Here is a 22,709-nt window from a genome sequence, read left to right on the forward strand (position 1 = left end):
GGTGGGACAGTGGATGAGGATGGGAGGGTACGGGTAGGGCGGTGGGGGAGAAGGAGGTCAGTCAGGTAAGGGGGTGGGGGGGGGGGGGGGCTGGGCTATGGAGGGCTCTGTATGTGAGGATGAGGACTTTGAATTGGATATACGTTCTTTGACGGGGAGCCAGTGGAGAGAGTGGAGGACAGGAGGGATGTGGTCGCGGGACCGGGTGTTTGAGAGCAGGCGGGCGGTGGGGGGCCTACGTGCGTAAGACCCTGAGTAACACCCTGCTCTCTCTGACACCCCCTCCCCCACCCCTCCCCCAGTCAAACCATGTTCTCTCTGCCCCCCCCCCCCCTCCCTCCCCCTCACACCCTGTTCTCTCTGCCCACCCCTCCCTCCCCCTCACACCATGTTCTCTCTGCCCCCCCCTCCCTCCCCCTCACACCCTGTTCTCTCTGCCCACCCCTCCCTCCCCCTCACACCCTGTTCTCTCTGCTCCCTCCCTCACCCACCCTTCCCTCCCTCCCCCTCACACCCTGTTCTCTCTGACCCCATTCCTGGTACATCCTGTTTTCTCTCTTGATGTTCAAAGCTGATTGTATATTATGTGTATATCCTGTGTTCAGGATGCAATGTTGTGTAAAATACTGTACTACGATATGACTGATGTCTTCCATTTCATGGGTTTAACCTTTAACCTTTAACAACCTCTTTCTTCTTGGTGGTGTCCCCCAGATTCCCGCTTGTGGTTCAAAGGGAATTGCTGATATTTGTCTGATAATATACCTCTACTGTCTTTGATATACCTGACAAGAACAGCCTCTCTCATATGGTACTTGCGGCTTAGAAAGAAATATAAATAAATATATATATATATATATATATTGATATATTGATATATATATATATATTGATATATATATATATATATAAAAATATATTTTACATTTTTAAATTTATATATATATATATATATTATTAAAATATACTCTCTCCCTCAGCCACTCAGAGACTCTGGAACTCTCTCCCTCAGCCACTCAGAGACTCTGGAACTCTCTCCCTCAGCCACTCAGAGAGTCTGGAACTCTCTCCCTCAACCACTCAGAGACTCTGGAACTCTCTCCCTCAACCACTCAGAGACTCTGGAACTCTCTCCCTCAGCCACTCAGAGACTCTGGAACTCTCTCCCTCAGCCACTCAGAGACTCTGGAACTCTCTCCCTCAACCCCTCAGAGACTCACCCTCACTCTCCACTTTTAAATCCCACCTCAAAACCTACTTTTTATATAAAAATATATATATATTTAAGTCATAGCTGTTTCTATTAGCCTAGTTAGTATATTGGCTATCTTATAACACCGTGTTATAATTAACGGGGGGGGGGGGGGCGCGCATGGGATACGTTTGCGCGCTCATGTGATTTGCGCGGTCCCGAGAAAAGCGACGGACACGTGACCCCGGTGTGAGCCAATTAGGAACCCTCTAAACCCTCACCCTGCACGTGATCCCGGTGTGAGCCAATAGGAATCCTCTAAACCCTCACCCTGCACGTGACCCCGTGTGAGCCAATAGGAACCCTCTAAACCTTCACCCTGCTCGTGACCCCGGTGTGAGCCAATAGGAACCCTCTGAAAATCCTCACCCTGCACGTGACCCCGTGTGAGCCAATAGGAAAACTCTAAACCCCGGACCCTGCTCGCACACACACACACCGGGGAGAGACCGGAGAGCTGCAGCCGCTCAGCGCAAAACTATTATTATTGTATGAAACGTTTAACGGAAGATTAGCCTATCAACAACCACTTTATCTGCCTAGCAACAACCACTTTATCACATCATGTCTGAAGAGAAGCCCAAGGTGAGTCTAACTCTTCTGTCTCTAACAGAAGTGTGTTTCATATCTATCTGTCTGTGTGGGAGGAGGCTAGTGATGATGCTAAGCTAACATGCTAAGTCAGGCTTTTGAACTGTCTGTGTAGGAGGCGGCTAGTGATGATGCTAAGCTAACACGCTAAGTCAGGCTTTTGAGCGGGCTTAGGAGGAGGAGGAGGCTAGTGATGATGCTAAGCTAACACGCTAAGTCAGGCTTTTGAGTGGGCTTAGGAGGAGGAGGAGGCGGTTAGTGATGATGCTAAGCTAAGTCAGGCTTTTGAGTGGGCTTAGGAGGAGGAGGAGGAGGCGGCTAGTGATGATGCTAAGCTAACACGCTAAGTCAGGCTTTCGAGCGGGCTGAGGAGGAGGAGGCGGCTAGTGATGATGCTAAGCTAGCACGCTAAGTCAGGCTTTCGAGCGGGCTGAGGAGGAGGAGGCTAGTGATGATGCTAAGCTAACATGCTAAGTCAGGCTTTTGAGCGGGAAACTGCTTAGGAAACAAACAAAGACGTCGAACGTTCGTAAAGTTCCAAAGCTCTGGAACGTCTGAGCAGCAGATCTCGTTCGCGGGTGGAACGCCTGTTGTCCAATCAGATTACTTGGTTGGGTCCCTTTGTGACGTCGAACCCAGTCACGTGTGTGTGTGTGTGTGCTCCCCCAGGCACTCCCCTATGGGGCGGAGCTCCACGATATAGAACTAGCTGCTAGGCTAACTATCTACTAGCTGCTAGGCTAACTATCTACTAGCTGCTAGGCTAACTATCTACTAGCTGCTAGGCTAACTATCTACTAGCTGCTAGGCTAACTATCTGGTAGCCGCTAGGCTAACTATCTGGTAGCTGCTAGGCTAACTATCTACTAGCTGCTAGGCTAACTATCTACTAGCTGCTAGGCTAACTACTTAGTAGCTTTTTTGTAGTTGCTAGGCTAAATGTCTAGAAGCTTTTTGGTAGCTGCTAGGCTAAATGTCTGGTAGCTTTTTGGTTGCTCCTAGGCTAGCTATCTAGGACCTTTTTGGTTGATGCTAAGCTAACTATCTAGGAGCTTTTTGGTAGTTGCTAGGCTAAATGTCTAGTAGCTTTTTGGTAGCTGCTAGGCTAGCTATCTAGTAGCTAGTGATGATGCTGACGTTAGGCTTCTGAACAGCCTTGTTAGGCCTTGTTAGGTATGTAGCGTATTGCCAGCAGGTCTGTGTTGACCTGACAGTTTAGACATATTAGCTGAAGCTACCTACTTAGCAAACCTAAAAGCCCGTTTCATGCAAAAACCAAGTGCATTACTACCGCAATGCAATGTGCATGCTGAACCCTAACCCTGGTCTTAACCAAGGTGCTAATTCTAATTTATCGGTTGAGTCCTAAACTCCCCAACAGCAATCAGTAGTGTACCACAACATCCCCCAGTCCCCTTAATACTACTGTAACTGTCTCTCTAACATGTGTCGTTTATCGCTGTGTTTTGAAGGAAGGTGTGAAGACCGAGAACGACCACATTAACCTCAAAGTCGCCGGACAAGATGGCTCGGTTGTCCAGTTTAAAATCAAAAGGCACACCCCGCTCAGCAAACTGATGAAGGCGTACTGTGAAAGACAGGTAAGAATACTTCTCTTCTAGATGATGCTAGAAACAGGGCTCCCACGGGTCCTTGAAATCCTTGAAAGTTTGTGAATTTGAGAGAAAAGAAATCAAGGTTTTAAAAGTTTTTGAAAATAGACATGGGTCATTGGAAGTGCTTGAATTCCCCCCTCTCTCTCTAAAAAATATATATATATTCAAAAATGTTTTACTTAGCTCGTCAACTAGTAAATAAGTCTGTATTGCTTAACTTTACACATATTTCACAATCTTTTTTTTTTGCTGTGTTGTGGTAGAGAAGGCAAGAGACCATCTGGTGTTCAAGCCTCTCTTTTTAATTGTTGTCTGTGAGCGGATAGTTCCTATTATATAAATTCTCATCTAGATCTGTCTCAAACTATGCCGTGTTGGGTCCTTGAATTTGAGGGAATTGAGTCTTGAAAGTCCTTGAAAGGTGCTTGAGTTTCAGGGCTTGACATTAAGCTTTTTCAGGTACTTGTCCTTCGGACAAGTGAACTTATCTTTTACTTGTCCTAGAGCTCAAGTTACTTGTCCAAATCCAAAGATTTTGAAAAAGCAATAATATGAATAATAATATATTATACTCTCACCGGCCACTTCATTACTTTTTTCAACTGCTTGTTAACGCAAATACCTAATCAGCCAATCATGTGGCAGCAACTCAATGCATTTAGGCATGTAGACATGGTCAAGACCATCTGCTGAAGTTCAAACCAGCATCAGAATGGGAAATAAAGGTGATTTAAGTGACTTTGAACCTGGCATGGTTGTTGGTGCCAGACGGGCTGTTGCGTGATATTATAGTGTCAATATGGACCAAAATTAGGGCTGGGTATCGCCACTGATTTCCCAAAACGATTCGATTCCGATTCACCAGCTCAGTGAGCTCACGATTCGATTCGATTCGATTCGATTCCGATTCGATCTAGTTAAAATATACATTTTTTGCTTGAATATGAAAGAGATTCTCAGAATTAATGCTATAAATGGTTCAAGGAACCCTATAACATGTAGCATTGTTAAACATATCAATGAATTGACTCCAAAGCAGTTACATGAATGTACTTTTTATTGGAACACATTTTATTGGAACATATGAACATCATTGACCAACATTTTGCAACTACAAAAAGTGTTTTTTTAACGTGCTTTACTGCAGCCGATATAAATAAAGGGGCTACAAACATAGCCTACCGGTAATAATCAACAAAAAAAGCGTTTCCGAACGTTTTTTGAGGGGTTTATATATAAAAAAAAAAAAAAAAATGAAAGATCGATCTCGGGACTTATGAATCGATAAATCGCTCATTTAATGAAGATCGATTCAGAATCGGGAAATCGATTTTTTGAACCCAGCCCTAACCAAAATCTCTGTTGAATGTTTCCAGCACCTTGTTGAATCTATGCCATGAAGAATTAAGGCAGTTCTGAAGGCAAAAGAGGGGGTCCAACCCCAAGGTGTGCCTAATGAATTGGCCAGTGAGTGTATGTGTATGCAAATAACACATTTGACTACTATTGATTTGATAATGATGTATCCTTAATTTTCAAATGTTTTCATTAAACAATATTTTGTAATTATTTAAAAACGTAGGGGTAATCAGTGATATAACCCTAACCCTTTAGATTAAGATTGGCCACAAAAGGGATGAATAATTAAGATTGGCCACAAAAGGGATGAATATTATATTATTATATATCCCTAATGAATATCTAGAAATATTTACAAAAAATGTTTGTAACTACAGTCCCTCCCCAATGGAAGCTATCTTATTTGCTAGCCTTTGGATAGTATCCTATATTGAAATTGAGAAATCTATCATTAGTGTCATTCTGAAGTTCGTATTGCGATGTGCTGGTCTTAAAACTTCAAACCTAAAATATACGATCGCATCGAACTACATGAAAATAAGCGGCATTGAGAAGAAGCGAATATGCGCATGTTCACGTGAATGGCACTAGTGACAGGAGACCCACAACACTATGGCTGCGTTCGTAAACTCGCTCTGGAATCTGATCAGTACTCATGGAATGCCTTTTGTCCAATCAAATTACTTGGTCTCTTTATGACGTTGAACGCAGTGTGCGCTCTGAGCGAATTTACGAACTATGACGATAACGAACTACGAGAGACTGCAGTGTTTCCCCTAGGTTTGCTGCCTTGGGAGGGTGGCATGGATCCTCCACCTCCACCCCCCCCCCCCCCCCCCGTTGTGAAATGTTAATTTCTCCCCCCCCCCCCCCCCCACAATTAGTGTAACAGATTAGTAACAGAACAAGTTATCTCTGTAATATCATAATATCAATTATGTGACTAGTACAAATATGATAATTTATAGACTTTATTGTTGAGCCACAAAGCCATCACTTATTTTTTATTAATTGTTTTACTGTTTTGACACTAACAATTAGGGATGTCCCGATCCCATTTTTTCACTATCGATACCTGGGCTTCAGGTACTGTATCTGCGATACCGATACCAATCCGATATTTGTATTTATTGTTTTACTCCTGAATACGGTAATAAAAAATACTTCCCCAGTATATAGTCCACAACAACAGTTGGCTATTAAAGACTGCCAGCCTTTATTCAAGCAACAAAAACAGTACTCTGCAGTAGGGATGCACGATATGCATTTTTTCCAACCGATACCGATATTTACCCGCTTCTCGTGGCCGATAACCGATACCGATACCGATATTATTATTATTATTTTATTTTTTCTTTCCTAGCACCAGGGGAGCTCCCCCTCCCAAATTTCGTTGTTTGGTACCTGTACTATATCAATGACAATAAAGACCATTCAGATATCATTTCACAGTTGATAACCTGTAGTTCATGCACACCTGAAGGTAAGAAAGGCTATGTAGTGAGCAAAGATTGATGATTTAATATTCCATAGTGATCTCACCAAATCTAACTTACATCACTATTGTTAACACAACAAAGAGAACACTTCTGAGTCTTCAAATGTTCATTTATTATTTCCTCTAACAAACAGAATCTGTTATACAGTGCACAATGCTTTTTTTAGCCAAGATCTGGCCTCCTTTTATGAAAACAAAAAAGGCTCACCTAAGAGTAATTAGATCAAAAAAGTGTCAAAAATAAAGTGCACCTTGTGCATCAGTCAATACAAAAATAAAGACTTTTAAAGAACCAAAAGTTGTATAGAACTTGTACAGAAACTAGTGCCAAATGGCTGCTTAGTCTGCAGATAAACAGAAGGCACATAGTAGGCTACACTAGTATGCTTAATAAAGCAACTGAAAAGGGCTGGGCTATGCTACTTTTAGTGCATGAGGATGAGGTAGGTTGTGATAAAGCCCATCAAACGTTTTGCATAAGAATTCAAAATAAATTGCACTGACATGGAAAAACAAAAAGTGCATGTTTTCCTTGTAAACAACTTGTCTTGTATAGCCTACATTCACATTCTCACCTAAATAATAGACACGTTTTCCATTGGTGTTCCCTAATATACAAACTGAATACAATTCAAATGCGTGTTCAATAGGCACCGCGGCTAGGCTACCTTCTGCTTGATATTCCTTCCATACAGCGTGCTTGCAATGGTGAATCTTAAGGTGACTTATGAGATTCGTTGTGCTGTAACTCGTAGACCTTTGCCCTCCTCTCCGAACTTTTGTCGAACATGTGTTGCAAATTGCAAATGCACTATCTGCCTCAAAAACTCCGCAGAATGTCAGACACACCGGGGAAGCTCTCATGTTTCGCTCTCGTCTATACACTGCGTGCCTGTACGCAGGCGCAGCAGCAGGCGCGCGGAAACCGGAAGCAGAAATATTTCCGGCTTCATATTATGAATGAATGAATGGTCTTTATTGTCATTGCTATAGTACAGGTACCAAACAACGACATTTGGGAGGGGTGGCTCCCCTGGTGCTAGGGGGGAAAAAAAATAAAAAAAAATCTCTATCGCTCAATATCGGCTAAAATTTTATAAAACCGATAAAAACCGATACACATTAATTTCCCATTATCGGGCCGATAAATATCGGTGCCGATAATATCGTGCATCCCTACTCTGCAGTACTCAGTGACCAACTGGTTAAAACAATTTAGACAGCAGCATTCAGCATTGTAGAAAAAAAGAGTTACTGTCTGATTTCTAGTTTTAGTGCCTTCAGGTTTTTATTCTGTTTATCTTCTCTTACAAATGGCAAATCAATTATAGGACCCTTTTTAAAAGTGTAGCCTAGTGACGCTGCTGGTGAGACCAGAAATCGAAGGGGTGTCAACAATATCTGGTTTTCTTTTTTTTCAACTCAAGTTTTAAGTACCCAGTCCATATAACAAAAAACAGTTATAATCTGTGGATTGGATTAACTATTCTCGTTTTTCGGAGGCTACCAGTAAGTGATAATGACTTGTAAACATACTCTCGTTTTAGGACGTGTTCAAAAGCGGGGTAGTGGTGGTCTAGTGGATAGTGAGTTGGACTTGTGATCGGAAGGTTGTGAGTTCAAATCCCGCCTGAAGCCACACCACTACTAGTGTGCCCTTGGGTAAGGCACTTAGCCCTCAGTTACTCTAGGGGGAATGTCCCTGTAATTCGTAATTGTAAGTCGCTTTGGATAAAAGCGTCTGCTAAATGGCAAAATTAAAATTAAATTAAATAAAAATTAAAAGCAAGGACTGTGTTCATCTAGTTATGTGTAGTTATGTGTTTTTAGCATGTCCATGTTCTCTCAGTATGTTGTGATGTTATAAAAACGCAGTTAGACTTTTGTAGCGATGTACCGCTGTTAGCCGCTAGCAGCGTTTGTTGTGGTGGTTTGGTCAGTCACTTTTCTCCTGTCGCATTCCCATTCGGTGCACCAACATTCAAATACTCGTGTCACCTTGAATTTCTTTCCGATTTCAATGTATGACGCATCATTTGAAAGCTTACCATCTGTAGTTTCAGACCACGTAAATAACCGAAAAATAACTAAAGCAAATGGTTTATGATTTCACCAGCTAGCATCATGACATTGTCAGACTCATTACAAACAGGTAGCAACTAGCCAGCTCTATTGTTGTCATCACGTGAGTGACACGCCAGATCGGCCACGCAGATCGTAGCCTATTTTTTTTCTGGTGCGATCTGCGATCCAGCATTCAGGACCAATATCGCAGCGATATCCGATATCGATATCGGATCGGGACATCCCTAATAACAATCTTGACTTCACTATCTGTCCACTTTCTCACCTGGTTCTTCCTGCTCTTGCTCCCTCTCTCTCTCTCTCTCTCTCTCTCTCTCTCTCTCTCTCTCTCTCTCTCTCTGTGTGTCATCTCCATCCTCCTCTCTCCCTCTTTGCACTGACAATCACACACAAACATATGTGACAGGGTCTGGTTAAAAAGTCTGCAAGTCTGGCAACATCATTTTTCAGTTTTTTTTTACTACCTTTCATTATCTACCTGTCATCTGTCAGTGATGACATGTTTAAATAGCAAAAATGTTTTGCTAATTCAAGATTCATGTTTTTTTATTGCCATGTGTCAAACGTTTATTACATCCTATTACAAGTAATGAAGGGGGGTGCTGAGGGTGCTGCACCAGAACCATAGGTTCTCAAGGCTACTTGTGGTCTTGACTACCTGTCCACTTTCTCACCTGGTTCTTGCTGTCTCTTTGGTGTGCTGACTCCCTCCTGCTCTCTCTCCTCCTCCTCTCATATCCGGATCTGGCGAGCTGGGATTCGAACCCAGTCCCCGGTGGGCAGCTTGCACTAGTGGCCAGTGCTTAGACCGCTACACCACCGTGGGGCCGCTTCCACAATTTCTACAAGATACAACTGGACATATTGTGATAAAATATGTGGGTCCCCTGATTTAGGGGTATTGGTAAAATGTCAGGAGAGGGAGCGCACAAAACACACAGCCAGAAAGGTGTATTATAAAAGCCACTATTATTATGGGCGATGATCAGGCAGACATAGATTCGGAGGACGGAGACAGTCCAACATCTAGCTATTCACCCTAGGACTCAACTTCCACAACTGATCATGCATCTCAATTAATCATCATAAATATACAGTAGTACAAATTAATCTCATTCAAATAATCATAGGCCTATAAATAAGACAAACATTGGACTATTGGCTGAATAGTAAATAATTAAAAGGGCACGTAACTCGCAGGGTATTTGAGACCCCCCCGTGGGGTCTGAGCGGTGCACTGCCAACCGATGAGGCTCAATATGTAAGTCCGTCTGGCTGAAGATTGTTCCTGCGTTCACGCTACAATATTGTGCCTACATGCTCGATTGTTATTATTATGTAATATAGGCGTCTTGTATGTGAAAAAAAACATTTTTTGCGATTTTTTCGCGTGCACGCGCATGAAACGTAGCCAAAACTCGAGGATGGCCCAAAAAAATAAAATGTTTTCCTGTACTTCTCCCGTGTGTCTCTTATTGTCTGTGTCTGCATGTTTTTCCAGCATGTAATTCCGTTGTCAATAAAAAAATCGTCTCCCACGACTCTTTCCGGACACGTTGGAATTTTTACCGTAACCCCCGGAGAACCAAAGTTATTAAGCCGCAAAGGGTGCCTCATTTACCGCTGCTGGAGGAAAGTACCGCTTACCGCTGACAGCGGGGAGAGGAAATATTTCTACCCGGGAATTCGCTCCTTGCTGTGTCCACGGTGATAGGAGTGGAGGATCGACTCCATTCAAAAACTTTTCGGTTCCATGGCTTGTCCTCTTTCCGGACACATTGGAATTTTTACCGTAACCCCCGGAGAACCAAAGTTATTAAGCCGCAAAGGGTGCCTCATTTACCGCTGCTGGAGAAAAGTACCGCTTACCGCTGACAGCGGGGAGAGGAAATATTTCTACCCGGGAATTCGCTCCTTGCTGTGTCCACGGTGATAGGAGTGGAGGATCGTAGTTTGTAGACTAGACGCAGCCTAGATGTATTCGACCAATCACAAAACAGTTTTGCAAGCGCGTCGCTTCGCGCTTGTGGGTGTGTCTAGCGCTGTGAAGGTCTGAAAAGCGGCCTAAATCTTTTTTTTGTTTTTTTGTTGAGAAATCTGAATGGTGGCGGAGGAAATTCCATCGTGGCGGCCCGCCACGATGAAATGCATGTAGAGGAAACACTGGTAAGGATGAGTGAGTATTCCTATAATCAAATAGAGAAAAAAAGAAAAGGGAATAATCACAATGCATGTGCGTGTGCTTGCTCGTGTTTCAAAGTGGCTCGGTCTGGCTGGCTAGATTAGATACCCAACTTTTCAACTAGTTATGCAACTTTTCAACCGCGAAATCGCAAAAAAGGAGACAGTCAAAAATGTATGCTCCAGTCTCTCTCCCTGTTATGAGTGACTCAATTAATTTAGATAGACCAGTTGAAGTTTTCCCAATTGTCCCATTGTGATGCAATAATCCGTCGCACCACAAACTTGTATAACATTTGCAAAATTTGACAGTGCGACAAAACTCGCACGCCGTGTGCTTTGTCCCATTCAAAATGAATGGAATCGAATTTTCGCCGTGTGATTAAAATCGGGGCCGTGTGCGTTGGGATGCGATGTTCTCATAGACTTCCATTCAAACTTCAAAATGGAATGTTGTCGTGCAACAGAAATCGCACGCTGTGTGCATTGGGCTTAATTGTATATTGGGTTGCTGTGGGCAATGCAGTCAGATAATGTCATTTTGACTTGACTCTCTCACCTGAAAAACAATCTTATGTCCATCTATGGAAAAACAGACATTTCCAATGAGTGAGGGTTTGTTCCAATGCTTCAATCCACTTTTTTATTGTATTTTATTACCATAAAGCCCAATTCTAGCAGAATAAGACATTGTATTATTACCGTATTTTCCGCACTATAAGGCGCACTTAAAAGCCTTTAATAAAAATTAAAAAACGACAGTGCGCCTTATAATCCGGAGCGCCTTATATATGGATCAATTGGTTGATCCATACTGGTTGTACACGGCGCTCAAGGCGCTCTGTCAAAATGTTTCAGTACGACTAGGGTTGGGTATCGTTTGGGTTTTATCCGGTACCGGTACCTAACCGATACTTTAAAAACGGTAACGGTACCGAAACGGTACTTAATTCGGTACTTTTGATTTTAAAAAATGACATATATATATATATATATACTGTATATAATAATAACACGGTCGACAACATTAAACAGCTTTTCACTTTTTTATTGCTGAGGCACAATATATATTAGTTAAATATACACTCAAATTAAAATAAATGAAAATAAACCTCCTGAGCCTTGGGGACTCCATTAAGCTGGGGGTGCCTATCGTTGGTACTGATGTTGAATACGAGTACACGCTTGTTCGGCAGCCCCTCAAGGACATCAGAATATTCTTAGAAAAGGGATCTAGTGAAGAGGCCTGCATAGCCCCCAGAACCAAGAAGACCAAGAGGAAATATAACTCTGATGAACTGGAGCCCTCCACCTCGTCAAAATCCAAACTCTGTTGCCGCTCAGCTACTACTACTCCCCTCCCCCTCTCTGGTCCATGATGACATGACGATTGATTTTTCAAACACAGTAGTAGGATAAGGATATATCTACATGATATATACATGATCTGACACAGTACCCGAATATCAAGAGATCCCCGATCATGTTGTCCACCTCGCAGAGACGCAGCCACACATCCGCAATACGTCATCAACAGACGCGTCGAATCCTGGAGTGCACTGTCCAATCAAAGGCTTGCGTTCGTCAATTCACTCTGAGAGCGTCGCAGCGCACACTGGGCCCGACGTCATAAAGGGAGCAAGTCATTTGATTGGACAGAAGGCATTCCACGAGTGGTGATCAGAATTCCAGAACGAGTTTACGGAACGCACCCATAAGTCGAGCGTCGCGTTACGCCAACCCGCTAGCGGAAGATGCTATTAGCAACCTTCTCGTTATCCTTCCGTACTCGCTGCTTTCACTGAGTGGAAATTTAACAGGCGATGTGACGTCACGAGTCACCAGTTGACTGTTGCATGACACCGGACACCACACCAACACGGGCGAGATAGAAAAGTACCGAAATGAGGTAACGAAATCTCCTTTGCAATTCGGTACGGTATATACAGAATGTAAAGTAACCGGTATATACCGGTACCAATTTTCGGTACCCAACCCTAAGTACGACTGGTAAACTACAAAGCCGCACCGCTTGCAGCATTACGGTAATCAGTAAACACCGGTACTGTGCTTACTCACAGTCCCACACCACTTGTGTGTGTATAAAGACCCCAAGTAAAGAAGACTAAACAGAGTTTCCGAGGGAACAAAGCTAGATGGCCACAGTTAGAGGACAAACTCCAACAGTGGGTTGTTGAACAGAGAGCAGCAAGTAGAAGCGTCTCTACAGTCACTATTCGAATGAAGGCAACAGCGCTAGCACGGGACATGAACATCGATGAATTTCAAGGCGGTCCTTCTTGGTGCTTTCAACTTGAAGTTTTAAAGTACCCACTCGATATAATAAACAACAGTTTAACGATCACTAAACACTTATAATTTTTGTATTGGATTCATTATTCTCGTTTGCCGGAGGCTACCGGTAAGGAGGGTTGACTTGTAAACATACTTTCGTTTTAGCTTGTGTTCAAAAGCAAGAACTGTGTGTTCATCTAGTTGTGTAGTTATGTGTTTTTAGCATGTCGATGTTCTCCCAGTATGTTGTCATGTTATTAAAATACAGTTTAGACCTTCGTAAGGATGTGTTTTGTTAGCAGCGTTCGTAGCTGTGGCTGCGTTCAGAGTCACTTTTCTCCCATTCAGTGTTTGAGGTGAACCAACATTCAAATACGCCTGTCGTGTTCAATCTTTCTCTGATTTGAATGTATGACACATCATTTGAAAGCTTACAATCTGTAATTTAAGCACGTGTAAAAACTGAAAAATTACGTTGCACATTTCACCAGGAGCTGTCACATATTGGTTGTTGTTTATAATTGTATAGCCTATTGGTTGTTTTCTGGTGTTGTTTTATTGTTTTGCTCTGTTTGTAGTCTACTTGATGTATTTTGATCAGCTGTTAAATCACCACAGCGGTTAATCCACTAATAGAGATAATACCAGATTGAAAATGCTTGTAGCTAACTACTCTATCTCGTGGTCGCAGCTATTGCGAATTGCTATTCACGCGAGTCAGCTGTGAATCACCGCAGGTCCTTGACGCTTGTTGCAAAAATGGATGACGAACGGCTGATACTTGAGGTGGAAAAATATATATTTTTGACAGTGGAGCAGGTAGAACGTTGACGGTGACGACGCTCAGGTGGAGCATGGACAACGGGAAGTTGACAACACCGATGGAGAGGTGACGCAACGCAGTAGGTGGAGCTTGGGCGTAACGCAACCCCAGTCAAACGTTTGACTGCAGTATCTTCTATTCTATGCGCCTTATAATCCGGTGCGCCCTGTATATGAAAACAGTTCTAAAATAGGCCATTCATTGAAGGTGCGCCTTATAATCCGGTGCGCCTTATAGTGCGGAAAATACGGTACTACTACCATCTTATTATTACTAATCACCTCTGAGCTAGCTAGCTAGCTTGCTAGTTCGTTAACACTATTCACACAATGGAACTAGACACTTTCTAGTCACCATGGAACTACAATCAGATACTTTCTAGTTAAGTCACAATAATAACGAACAATTTGAACCAATGTTTTCTGTCAGAAATTATATTTGCTACGGTTACTTACTTTGCTTACTTTCATCTGCTGACTTCTTACTTCATCTCTCTCTCTGTCTCTCTCTGTCTCTCTCTCTGTCTCTCTCTGTCTCTCTCTCTCTCTGTCTCTCTCTCTGTCTCTCTCTCTCTGTCTCTCTCTCTGTCTCTCTCTCTGTCTCTCTCTCTCTGTCTCTGTCTCTCTGTCTCTGTCTCTCTGTCTCTCTCTCTCTGTCTCTCTCTCTGTCTCTCTCTCTGTCTCTCTCTCTCACACACACACTTGCGCGCTAAACAATTATTCTCCGGTAGGGGTGTAACGGATCACCTAACTCACGGATCGGATCGTGTCACGGATTTTGAGTCACGGATCGGATCATTTTTCGGATCAACACAAAACTTTTTTTTTTTAATAAAAACAACATTTTCCTTCAATTCTGTAAAAACACCACTTTTAATGTGTGAAACAAAAAAACAACATTCAAGATGTCAAAACTGATATATATATCACATATATATAACATCTATATATAACAACAAATATATATAACAACATATATATAACATCACTGCTGCAAAGTAACAGAGTACTTTTTTTGTGTGTTTACACAATCACCCAGGCTGCTTAGCGGGTGATATGACGTGATATAATTGGGACAGAGATGAGTGAATGAATGTTGTTGTCAACTAGGGCTGTCCCAAACGACTATTTTTCTAACGATTAATCTAACGAATATTTTGTCGATTATTCGGTTAGTCTAGCGACTAATTTAACGATTAGTCTAACGATTATTTTTTTGCTGTTCGATTAATGTATCACTTAATTTTCCCCAAATAAATGTCAAAAACTTCTCTTATCAACATTTCAGTATTTTATTCAATTATTCTTGCACTGCAGGGCAATATTCCACACAACAAAAAAAGATCCTCTCTTTCTTACAGTCCAACATAAAATATAATATTATAAAATATAAAAGTTAACTTCAAGTAAAAGGAAAAGTGCAAGGAGGAATGCAGTAAATTCTGTAAAAAAGTAAAATTCTAACCGGAATACCGTATACTCTCAGTAACAATCTTTAACAATAACAATCTCAACATAAAATATAATATTATAAAATATAAAAGTTAACTTCAAGTAAAAGGAAAAGTGCAAGTAACAATCTTTAACAATAACAATCTCAATAACAAACATAACATTCTCCCCCTCTCTCTGCTCTCCCCCTCCCCCCTTAGCTCTCTCCCTTCTCCCCCCTCCACCTTAGGCATTACTGTGGAGGAATGTGAGCATGTCCACATGCTTAGAGGTCAGGCTTGCTCTTTTTTTTTAAACGATGTTCCCAGCAGCTGAAAAGAGCCTTTCAGACGGAGTGGACGTTGCAGGGACAGACAGGTAGGACTTGGCCAGCATAGCCAGGGAGGGGAACCGTGCTGCGTTTTCCTTCCACCAGTGTAGGGGGCTCTTATCCCTTGAAACGTTTTGTTCTCCAAAATAAACTAACACCTCATTCCTCACAATGTCAGTGTCTGTGTCACTGTCCTTGCTGTTTCTTTCCTGGGCATTGTCTTCCTCATTGCTGTGCTGCTCCTCTGAGTCTGAGCCTAGCAATGTGTCCAGCACAGACATTGGCATCTTAGTCCTCTTCTTTGAAGCTTCTGGCTGGGCACTGGCTGAGCCATCCTGCCCCACAGAGAATAGGAAATGTTAGAATAGGTATAGCATAGCATAGAGTACAGCACAGTGTTTTATTTGTACAGTATAGTATAGTGGATAGTGTACATAGCCTTTATTTATGTAAATCAGCTCCTTTCCCTTTTTTTTCTTTTTTTCTTTCCTAGCACCAGGGGAGCCCCCCCTCCCAAATTTCGTTGTTTGGTACCTGTACTATATCAATGACAATAAAGACCATTCATTCATTCATTCATTCACTTGCCTGTTGAAGCTGTTCCTTCTCTCTTATTATGGCTTGAAGTGCAAGAGTCTGAAGTTTGACTTGCACTTTTAGGATATCTTCTGACGACAGGAACTTTAGCTTGCGGAACCTGGGGTCAAGGGCAGCAGCGATGACACACACATTTTGACCATCTTCTCTGAATGTGGCCTCGTCCTTCCACCTTGAAGCTATCTCCTTTGCTGCAGCTGTTTGGAAAGAGTTGATGGGAGCAGACTCGAAGGATGTTTTCTGTGTGGTTTTCAGGAGGCCCTTTACCAGTGGAGGTAGAGCAGAGACTGTGACATAAGCCTCTCCACTCAGGAAGACAGTGGCTTGCTCAAAGGGCTTGAGAACTTCCTCCAGTTAGGGATGGACGGTTTCCAATTATTGAAACCGAAAAACCGTCAAAGACTAAAACCGGGGTTTTCCGGTTAACCGAAAAATACATATAAAAAATAAAAAAAACGAATAAAAAAAATAAATAAAAAAAATGACCGCCAATTTCAAATAATTGAGCCCTACTGCTACAATACACTCATGTCGAACACCATTAAAACACCGTAAGCACAGTCGCAACACATTTAGGCTACTTAGTTTTACAAATATAAGTGGAAACGCAGACTTTTGTAAGCTACACCATACATGAAAACACATGAACACTTAACACACCAGCTCCGCTGATCCAGGGTGCACGCCTGCACGGAAGATCATCTCTTGGAACAGCGTCTTCATTGAATGAACTGCTTTCTCAATATCTTGGTTCTTAGACAAAGTTTCAGCTGCTGCTCAATGTATTTAAATATTTGAATACTGCTCAATAATCACTGAAATATTAGACTTAGAATTATGCAGTGAACATACTTAAAGCTTTTCATAAAAACCACATGCCGCGAGACTGACTCGTCCTGAACTGTCGTAAGTCAATCAACAAAGAATGCCCCATCAAAATAAAAGTGCCCATGGTAGAGCTGTCAAAATAGAGCTTTCAAAATAAATGTACTAATACAGATAGAGATAAATACAGAACTACCTTTGCGTCACTAAGTGACCGCGTATCTTCTGAGACATGCGTTCTGTCATCACTTTCAGTAGCGCCTTCACACACAGTGGCGCTGTGCACAAACACTCTTGATCCGTATAGCTCTTGTTTTATTATATTGTGGTTTAGTAAATACTGCACTTGGAGTTACATTCAATGCATGATTTGTGCTATAGAACATAAATAAAGTTTGATTGATTGATTGATATCAAATCAAATCACATTTTATTTCTATAGCGCATTTCTCACAAAAGTGACCCAATGCGCTTTACAGAGAGCAGCGAAAATGATCTTATTAAATGTAAGCGAGTAATTGTAAAAAACCTTTCCTATCTACCAATAACTGAAGGCAACTATCTTTCCCATAGAGTGATTCGTTACCCTTAAATATAATCCCAATTAGATATTAATCCTCAGTTATTCTTCACAACTGACCAAACCTCTCACTCATTGCGCGGCAGATTCAGACTATCATTGTTATTTTCCCACACGACAAACATGTGACATGTTCCAGTTTTATTCTTATTCTATTTTATTCTTAAAAAAAAAAAAAACGGTTTCAGACGGTTTTGATAAAAAACCGTTTCTATTTTTATAAACCCCGGTTTTCGGTATAACCGAAAAACCGTCCATCCCTACCTCCAGTTCCTCCAGTAGGGTCCATTGGTCATTTTTCAGGTCCAGGTGGTGCTTTCCTCGCTGTGTGACATGATGGTCTGAAAGGGTTGCGGTCACCGGCCACCGTTGCTTCAAGAGGCGACTCACCATGTAGTAAGAACTGTTCCATCTTACAGACACATCCTGGATCAACTTATGTTCAGCTGTGCCCAATTGCTTTTGTTTATCTTTGAGCTTGCTGCTGGCGAGCTCACTCCGCTTGAAGTGTTCTACCAGGCATCTTGCAGCCCCCAGTGCCTTGCTTATCTGGGGGTCCTTCTTCAGGGCGTGGTTGACCACCAGCTGGATTGTATGGCCAGCACATCGATGTGAAGCAACTCCATGCCTCTCTTCCAGGATCCTGAGAGCTGCCACCACATTGGCAGCATTATCATGTACAACAGCCAGGACATCATCACTGAGAGAGAAACCAAACCTCTCTGCTGCCTCTTCCAACCAGCCAGCAATGTTTACCGCTGTGTGGCGCTCCTCAAGCGGCATCGTGGTCAGACTGTATGAAGTCATCTCCCAGTCTTCAGATATAAAGTGGCAGGTGACTCCTAAGTACGCCTCGGTGGCAATACTTGTCCAAGCATCTGTGGTGAGTGTGATTTTTTTATTTTTTATTTCAGATTTCACCCTCTCTATAGTAGCCTCGTATTTTTTCTCCATCAAATTTGTGAAGTGGTGCCTGGAGGGAAGTGTGTACCCTGGGTGAAATGTGTTGATCATCTCACGAAAGCCTTGACCCTCCACAATAGCAACAGGTCTCATGTCCTTGACGATCATCTGTAAGATGCTGTTAGAAAGCTGAGCAGCCATCTGGGGTGTGCATGGAGTTGTGCTCTTTTTGTGGAAAAAGTTTTCCAAACTGCTTTGCTTCCTGAAAATAAAAAAAGCACACATTTCTTATCATGTGTAGGCCCCTTAATTTCCACCTCACTGCTATGTTTAGCCAACATGGCCATTTAGAAGTCTGTCCATCACCACAACACATAGCTAGCTAGTAGCTACATGGCTAGCTAACTTTACTCTCGCTGCTATGTTATGAATAGCTAAATTGATGCTAACGTAGCATGCGAGCTACGAGCTAGATAACGTACAGTAGGTGCGAGCACCACAATAACAATAGGCTAGTAATGCTACCGTAGCTAGCCAGCTACATGCTAACGTTACTAACACCAGAAGACAAGACATACAAACTGTGGTGAGCTACATTGCTTGTGTGACATTAGCTAGTAGCTATCCATTTTTCACTGATACACGGCCGGAAAAGTGAACAGAAATACAACGCTGACTTACGGTGCTAGCTTGCGGCTGTCTTCACAAAGCGCTCCAGGATGCTTTCGCTTCAAGTGCTCGTTCATTGAGGTCGTACTGCTGTGATAGGACAATTCATTTTTGCACAGTTTACAGACCACCACATTGCCATTGGTTTCTTTTTTTGTAAAGTACTCCCATACTTTGGACGATCGTGGGCGAAGTCTTTTAGCCGCTGGCTCTTCGTCTGTGTTTGCACTGGTCGCAGCCATGTTGTTTTTTACGACTAACCGACGCATTTTACGGCAACCGACGTATTGACGTAGTCGGTGACGTCGATGACGTCGAATAATCGTAACAGCCCTATTGTCAACTCAGTACACATGCAGAGAGTGAGAATAAAGCGCACATGATTGTTTTTCTACTGGATACATTTGAATGAATGAATGGTCTTTATCCGCTTGTTAAGTCGTGACGTATTTCCGGGGCCAACGTTGGCTGAGGCGCTGTCTTCGAGATGCCGAAATAATAATAATAATAAATTATATTTATATAGCGCTTTTCCGAGGCTCAAATACCCTGACAATATGGAGAAAAAGGTAAAGTGCTGTGTCCCTTGTTGTATGAATAGATCCGAGTCTAAAAAACGATTAAACTGTCATTCTACCGCTGTAGTTCACAGGTACTCCGGTGCGGAGAATTTCTGATTTGGCCTCGGAAATGGCTAAACGTCACTTTTGACGTCAGACTTAACAAGCGGATTGTCATTGCTACAGTACAGGTACCAAACAACGAAATTTAGGAGGGGTGGCTCCCCTGGTGTTAGGAAAGGAAAAAAAAAAAAGTTTTGCTATTGATCCGCGGTACACATGCGTTCCGAACCGTGGAGGGCGATCCGAACGGATCACGGATTATCCTTAATGTCCTTAACGGATCGCGGACAAGCCTTAATGTCGAGCCCTGAGTTTGATGTTTCAGAAGGAGTGGGAACCCTGTAGAACCCCGTAGAACCCTGTAGAACCCTGTAGAACGCATTGGGCCCTGTACAGTTGCAATCCCTGTCCCCTTCACCCGAGGTGCCTTGTAGATCAGATAGGATCTTATGGACCTCCCATAAGCCAGATGATGCTTGCTGCCCACCTGATCATAGATGGGTGCAGCCTAATTCTGTCATGTTTAGCTTGCACCTATTAAGTCTTTCAGACCAGTAAAGGTTTGTTTTACTTGTTGGTTGACAACTGGTTCTTTTTTATTCTTTTGTTTGTGTGTTTCTATATGCGTGTTAACGTTTTCTGTCTTTCAACAGGGTTTATCAATCAGACAGATTAGGTTTAGGTTCGATGGACAGCCCATCAATGAGACGGACACACCTGCGCAGGTTAGTGAACATATTTCGGGGGGGGTATTCCATCAATGTCGCTCAAGGTAAATCCAGGCTTATTATGATACATTTCACGAGACTTATTAAAAAGAAAAACCTGGCTGTATTTTGATTAATCTGTCTAAAACAAGATTTATAAAAACATCAGCCTGGATTTTCCTTTAGAGACGTTGATGGAATACCCCCTGGTCAGCCACTTCAGTTTCTATACAATAAGGTCTTCTGGTGCTGTTTTCGTGTACAAAAGAAGAGATCTGGGGGCCGTTCCACTAAAGTGGATTAGTATATCGGCGATTTAAATAAATCAGGCAACTCGGGATTGGAATTCAAGCCTCAGGTGATTCCTCGAACGAGGATCAGGCTTGTGTTATGAGTGTTCACAGAACACTGGCTTACAAATCTTCGATATGGGCGCGTGCACGCAGACATAAAGAGCCCCGAAGAGTCTGTCGAAATGAAGATACTCCACTCTGCAGGGGTTCTACATTTGCGCAGCATTCTGAATTATTGATCTTTATGAAGACAGAAAAATAAGATGTAAAATAGTGCAATACTGCCGCAATTAACAAGGCGAGGGAAATGGTTTGGCAAGAAATTGCTGACCGATTAAATGCGTAGGTCATACTAGCCCCAGTTATTGTTATATGTTCATATTTTAATAAATGAATATTTACTACTGTGGTGATATCAGCAGCAGGCTACAAGCCGTCATATCGCCACAAGGGCCTAGTGGTATCGACCGCTGCTATAGTATTTATTCGTCATTTTATATCTGTGGTTCAAATCCTTCTTCAGACGCACTTTTTACTGCATTTCGTTGTCTGAATCTAATCTAAAATCTCATCTAAAAAAGTATGTAGGCTATAAAATGATGGTGCAGGCTAATTTACAAGAACTGACACGATTACAATGGTGTTTGAAGCCTTTGCATGAAATCTTCGGTTAAATGTAAAAAAAAGAAAATCACTTATTCAAGTCTCGAACTCGCAACCTTCAGAAATCTAGCTGGTTGCCTTAACCACTGCGCCAGCCAGACCGCTGTGTCAAAAGCAACAAGTTAATAGACATACCTATTTATTTTATTTTATTTTTTACACTTTTTAATTTATTTATCTATCGATCTATCTATCACACTTTCAAAATATCAGGTTATCTATCTATCGATCACACTTTCAAATTATCTATCTATCACACAGTCAAACTATATATCTATCTATCTCGTGTGAAGTGGGAACTAATATTTCCTAAAAGACACTTGAGGAACTCTCGTTCGGGATGTAGTTTCCGCCTGTGAACCTTTTTTGACGCACGTATTACTTTAGCCAGTCGTTTAGCCTGCTTGCGACCAGGCTAATTATATCTGACTCAGAAGGAGCTCAACCAAGCAGCGAATTATTTGAGCCACATTGATGGAACCGAACACAAGCTAACATTATCGCCGATTAAAACTTTATCAAGGCTTAGAAGATAATCTCGTTTAGTGGAACGGGCCCCTGGTGAGGCTGCATTCTCATGTTATGCTCCAGATTGTGTCTCACTGCCAGTTTACATTAGGGATGCAACCTCAGCACATTATGTTCAAGTCAAGACTAAAAACCCATCTTTTTAATATTGCCGTTAAATTATATTACTAAATCATTACATTATGATCATATAATGATTGGAGCACTTTGAGCTGCAACGTTTGCAGGAAAAGCTCTATACAAATACAGTTATTATTCTGGTTATTTCCCAGTGGGGGGAGAGTGTTAACATTGCGTGTGTGTGTTTGGTGTTTGCAGCTGGAGATGGAAGACGAAGACACCATCGACGTATTCCAACAGCAGACCGGGGGGGCCTCCTAGAGGGGGCGCTCAGAGGACTCCACAGACCGGGGGGGCTCAGAGCAGAGGACTCCACACTTGAAGAGCATCCATTCAATGATTCGTTTTTGTTAGTTTTTTGGTTTTGTTTATCGTTCATCTTGTTTATCGTCCATCTTGTTGTAATCGTTCATCTTTAGATTTTTAAGACCAGCTCACCCCCCCCCCCCCCCCGTTACGCCCTGTTACGGGGGGGGAGGGGGGGGGCAGGGTCGTATGTAGCCCACAATCCCAACCTGAGATCTACGTGCCATGCTCAAGTTTCTGCTCCCAATGTCCTGCTTTGACATCCATGTGTGATCTGTGAGGATGTCGGGGGGGGGGGGGGGGGTGCTGCAGATCTCACGTTGGGATTGGGTCCAGAGTGAACCCCCGTGTTTGAGGGACGGATGATCTAATGAAACGGTCTGTTTTTGTGTCGTGATCAGAAGATGGATCTCACCATCGCCACCAATCCACAA

At 42.5% G+C, this 22,709-nt stretch overlaps 1 protein-coding gene across 1 annotated transcript; it reads left to right on the forward strand.

Moving 5' to 3' along the window:
- Nucleotides 1–1,697: 1,697 nt before the first annotated feature.
- LOC308159902 (small ubiquitin-related modifier 3) lies at nt 1,698–22,530 on the forward strand. Its single transcript, XM_080533730.1, has 4 exons — nt 1,698–1,837; nt 3,316–3,444; nt 20,312–20,383; nt 22,168–22,530. The coding sequence occupies exons 1-4, from the start codon at nt 1,817–1,819 to the stop codon at nt 22,228–22,230; spliced, it is 285 nt and encodes a 94-aa protein (XP_080389856.1). The 5' UTR covers nt 1,698–1,816; the 3' UTR covers nt 22,231–22,530.
- Nucleotides 22,531–22,709: the final 179 nt, after the last annotated feature.

Source organism: Nansenia antarctica (genome assembly GCF_963989245.1).
Source record: "Nansenia antarctica genome assembly, chromosome: 6".
NCBI lineage: Eukaryota > Metazoa > Chordata > Actinopteri > Argentiniformes > Microstomatidae > Nansenia > Nansenia antarctica.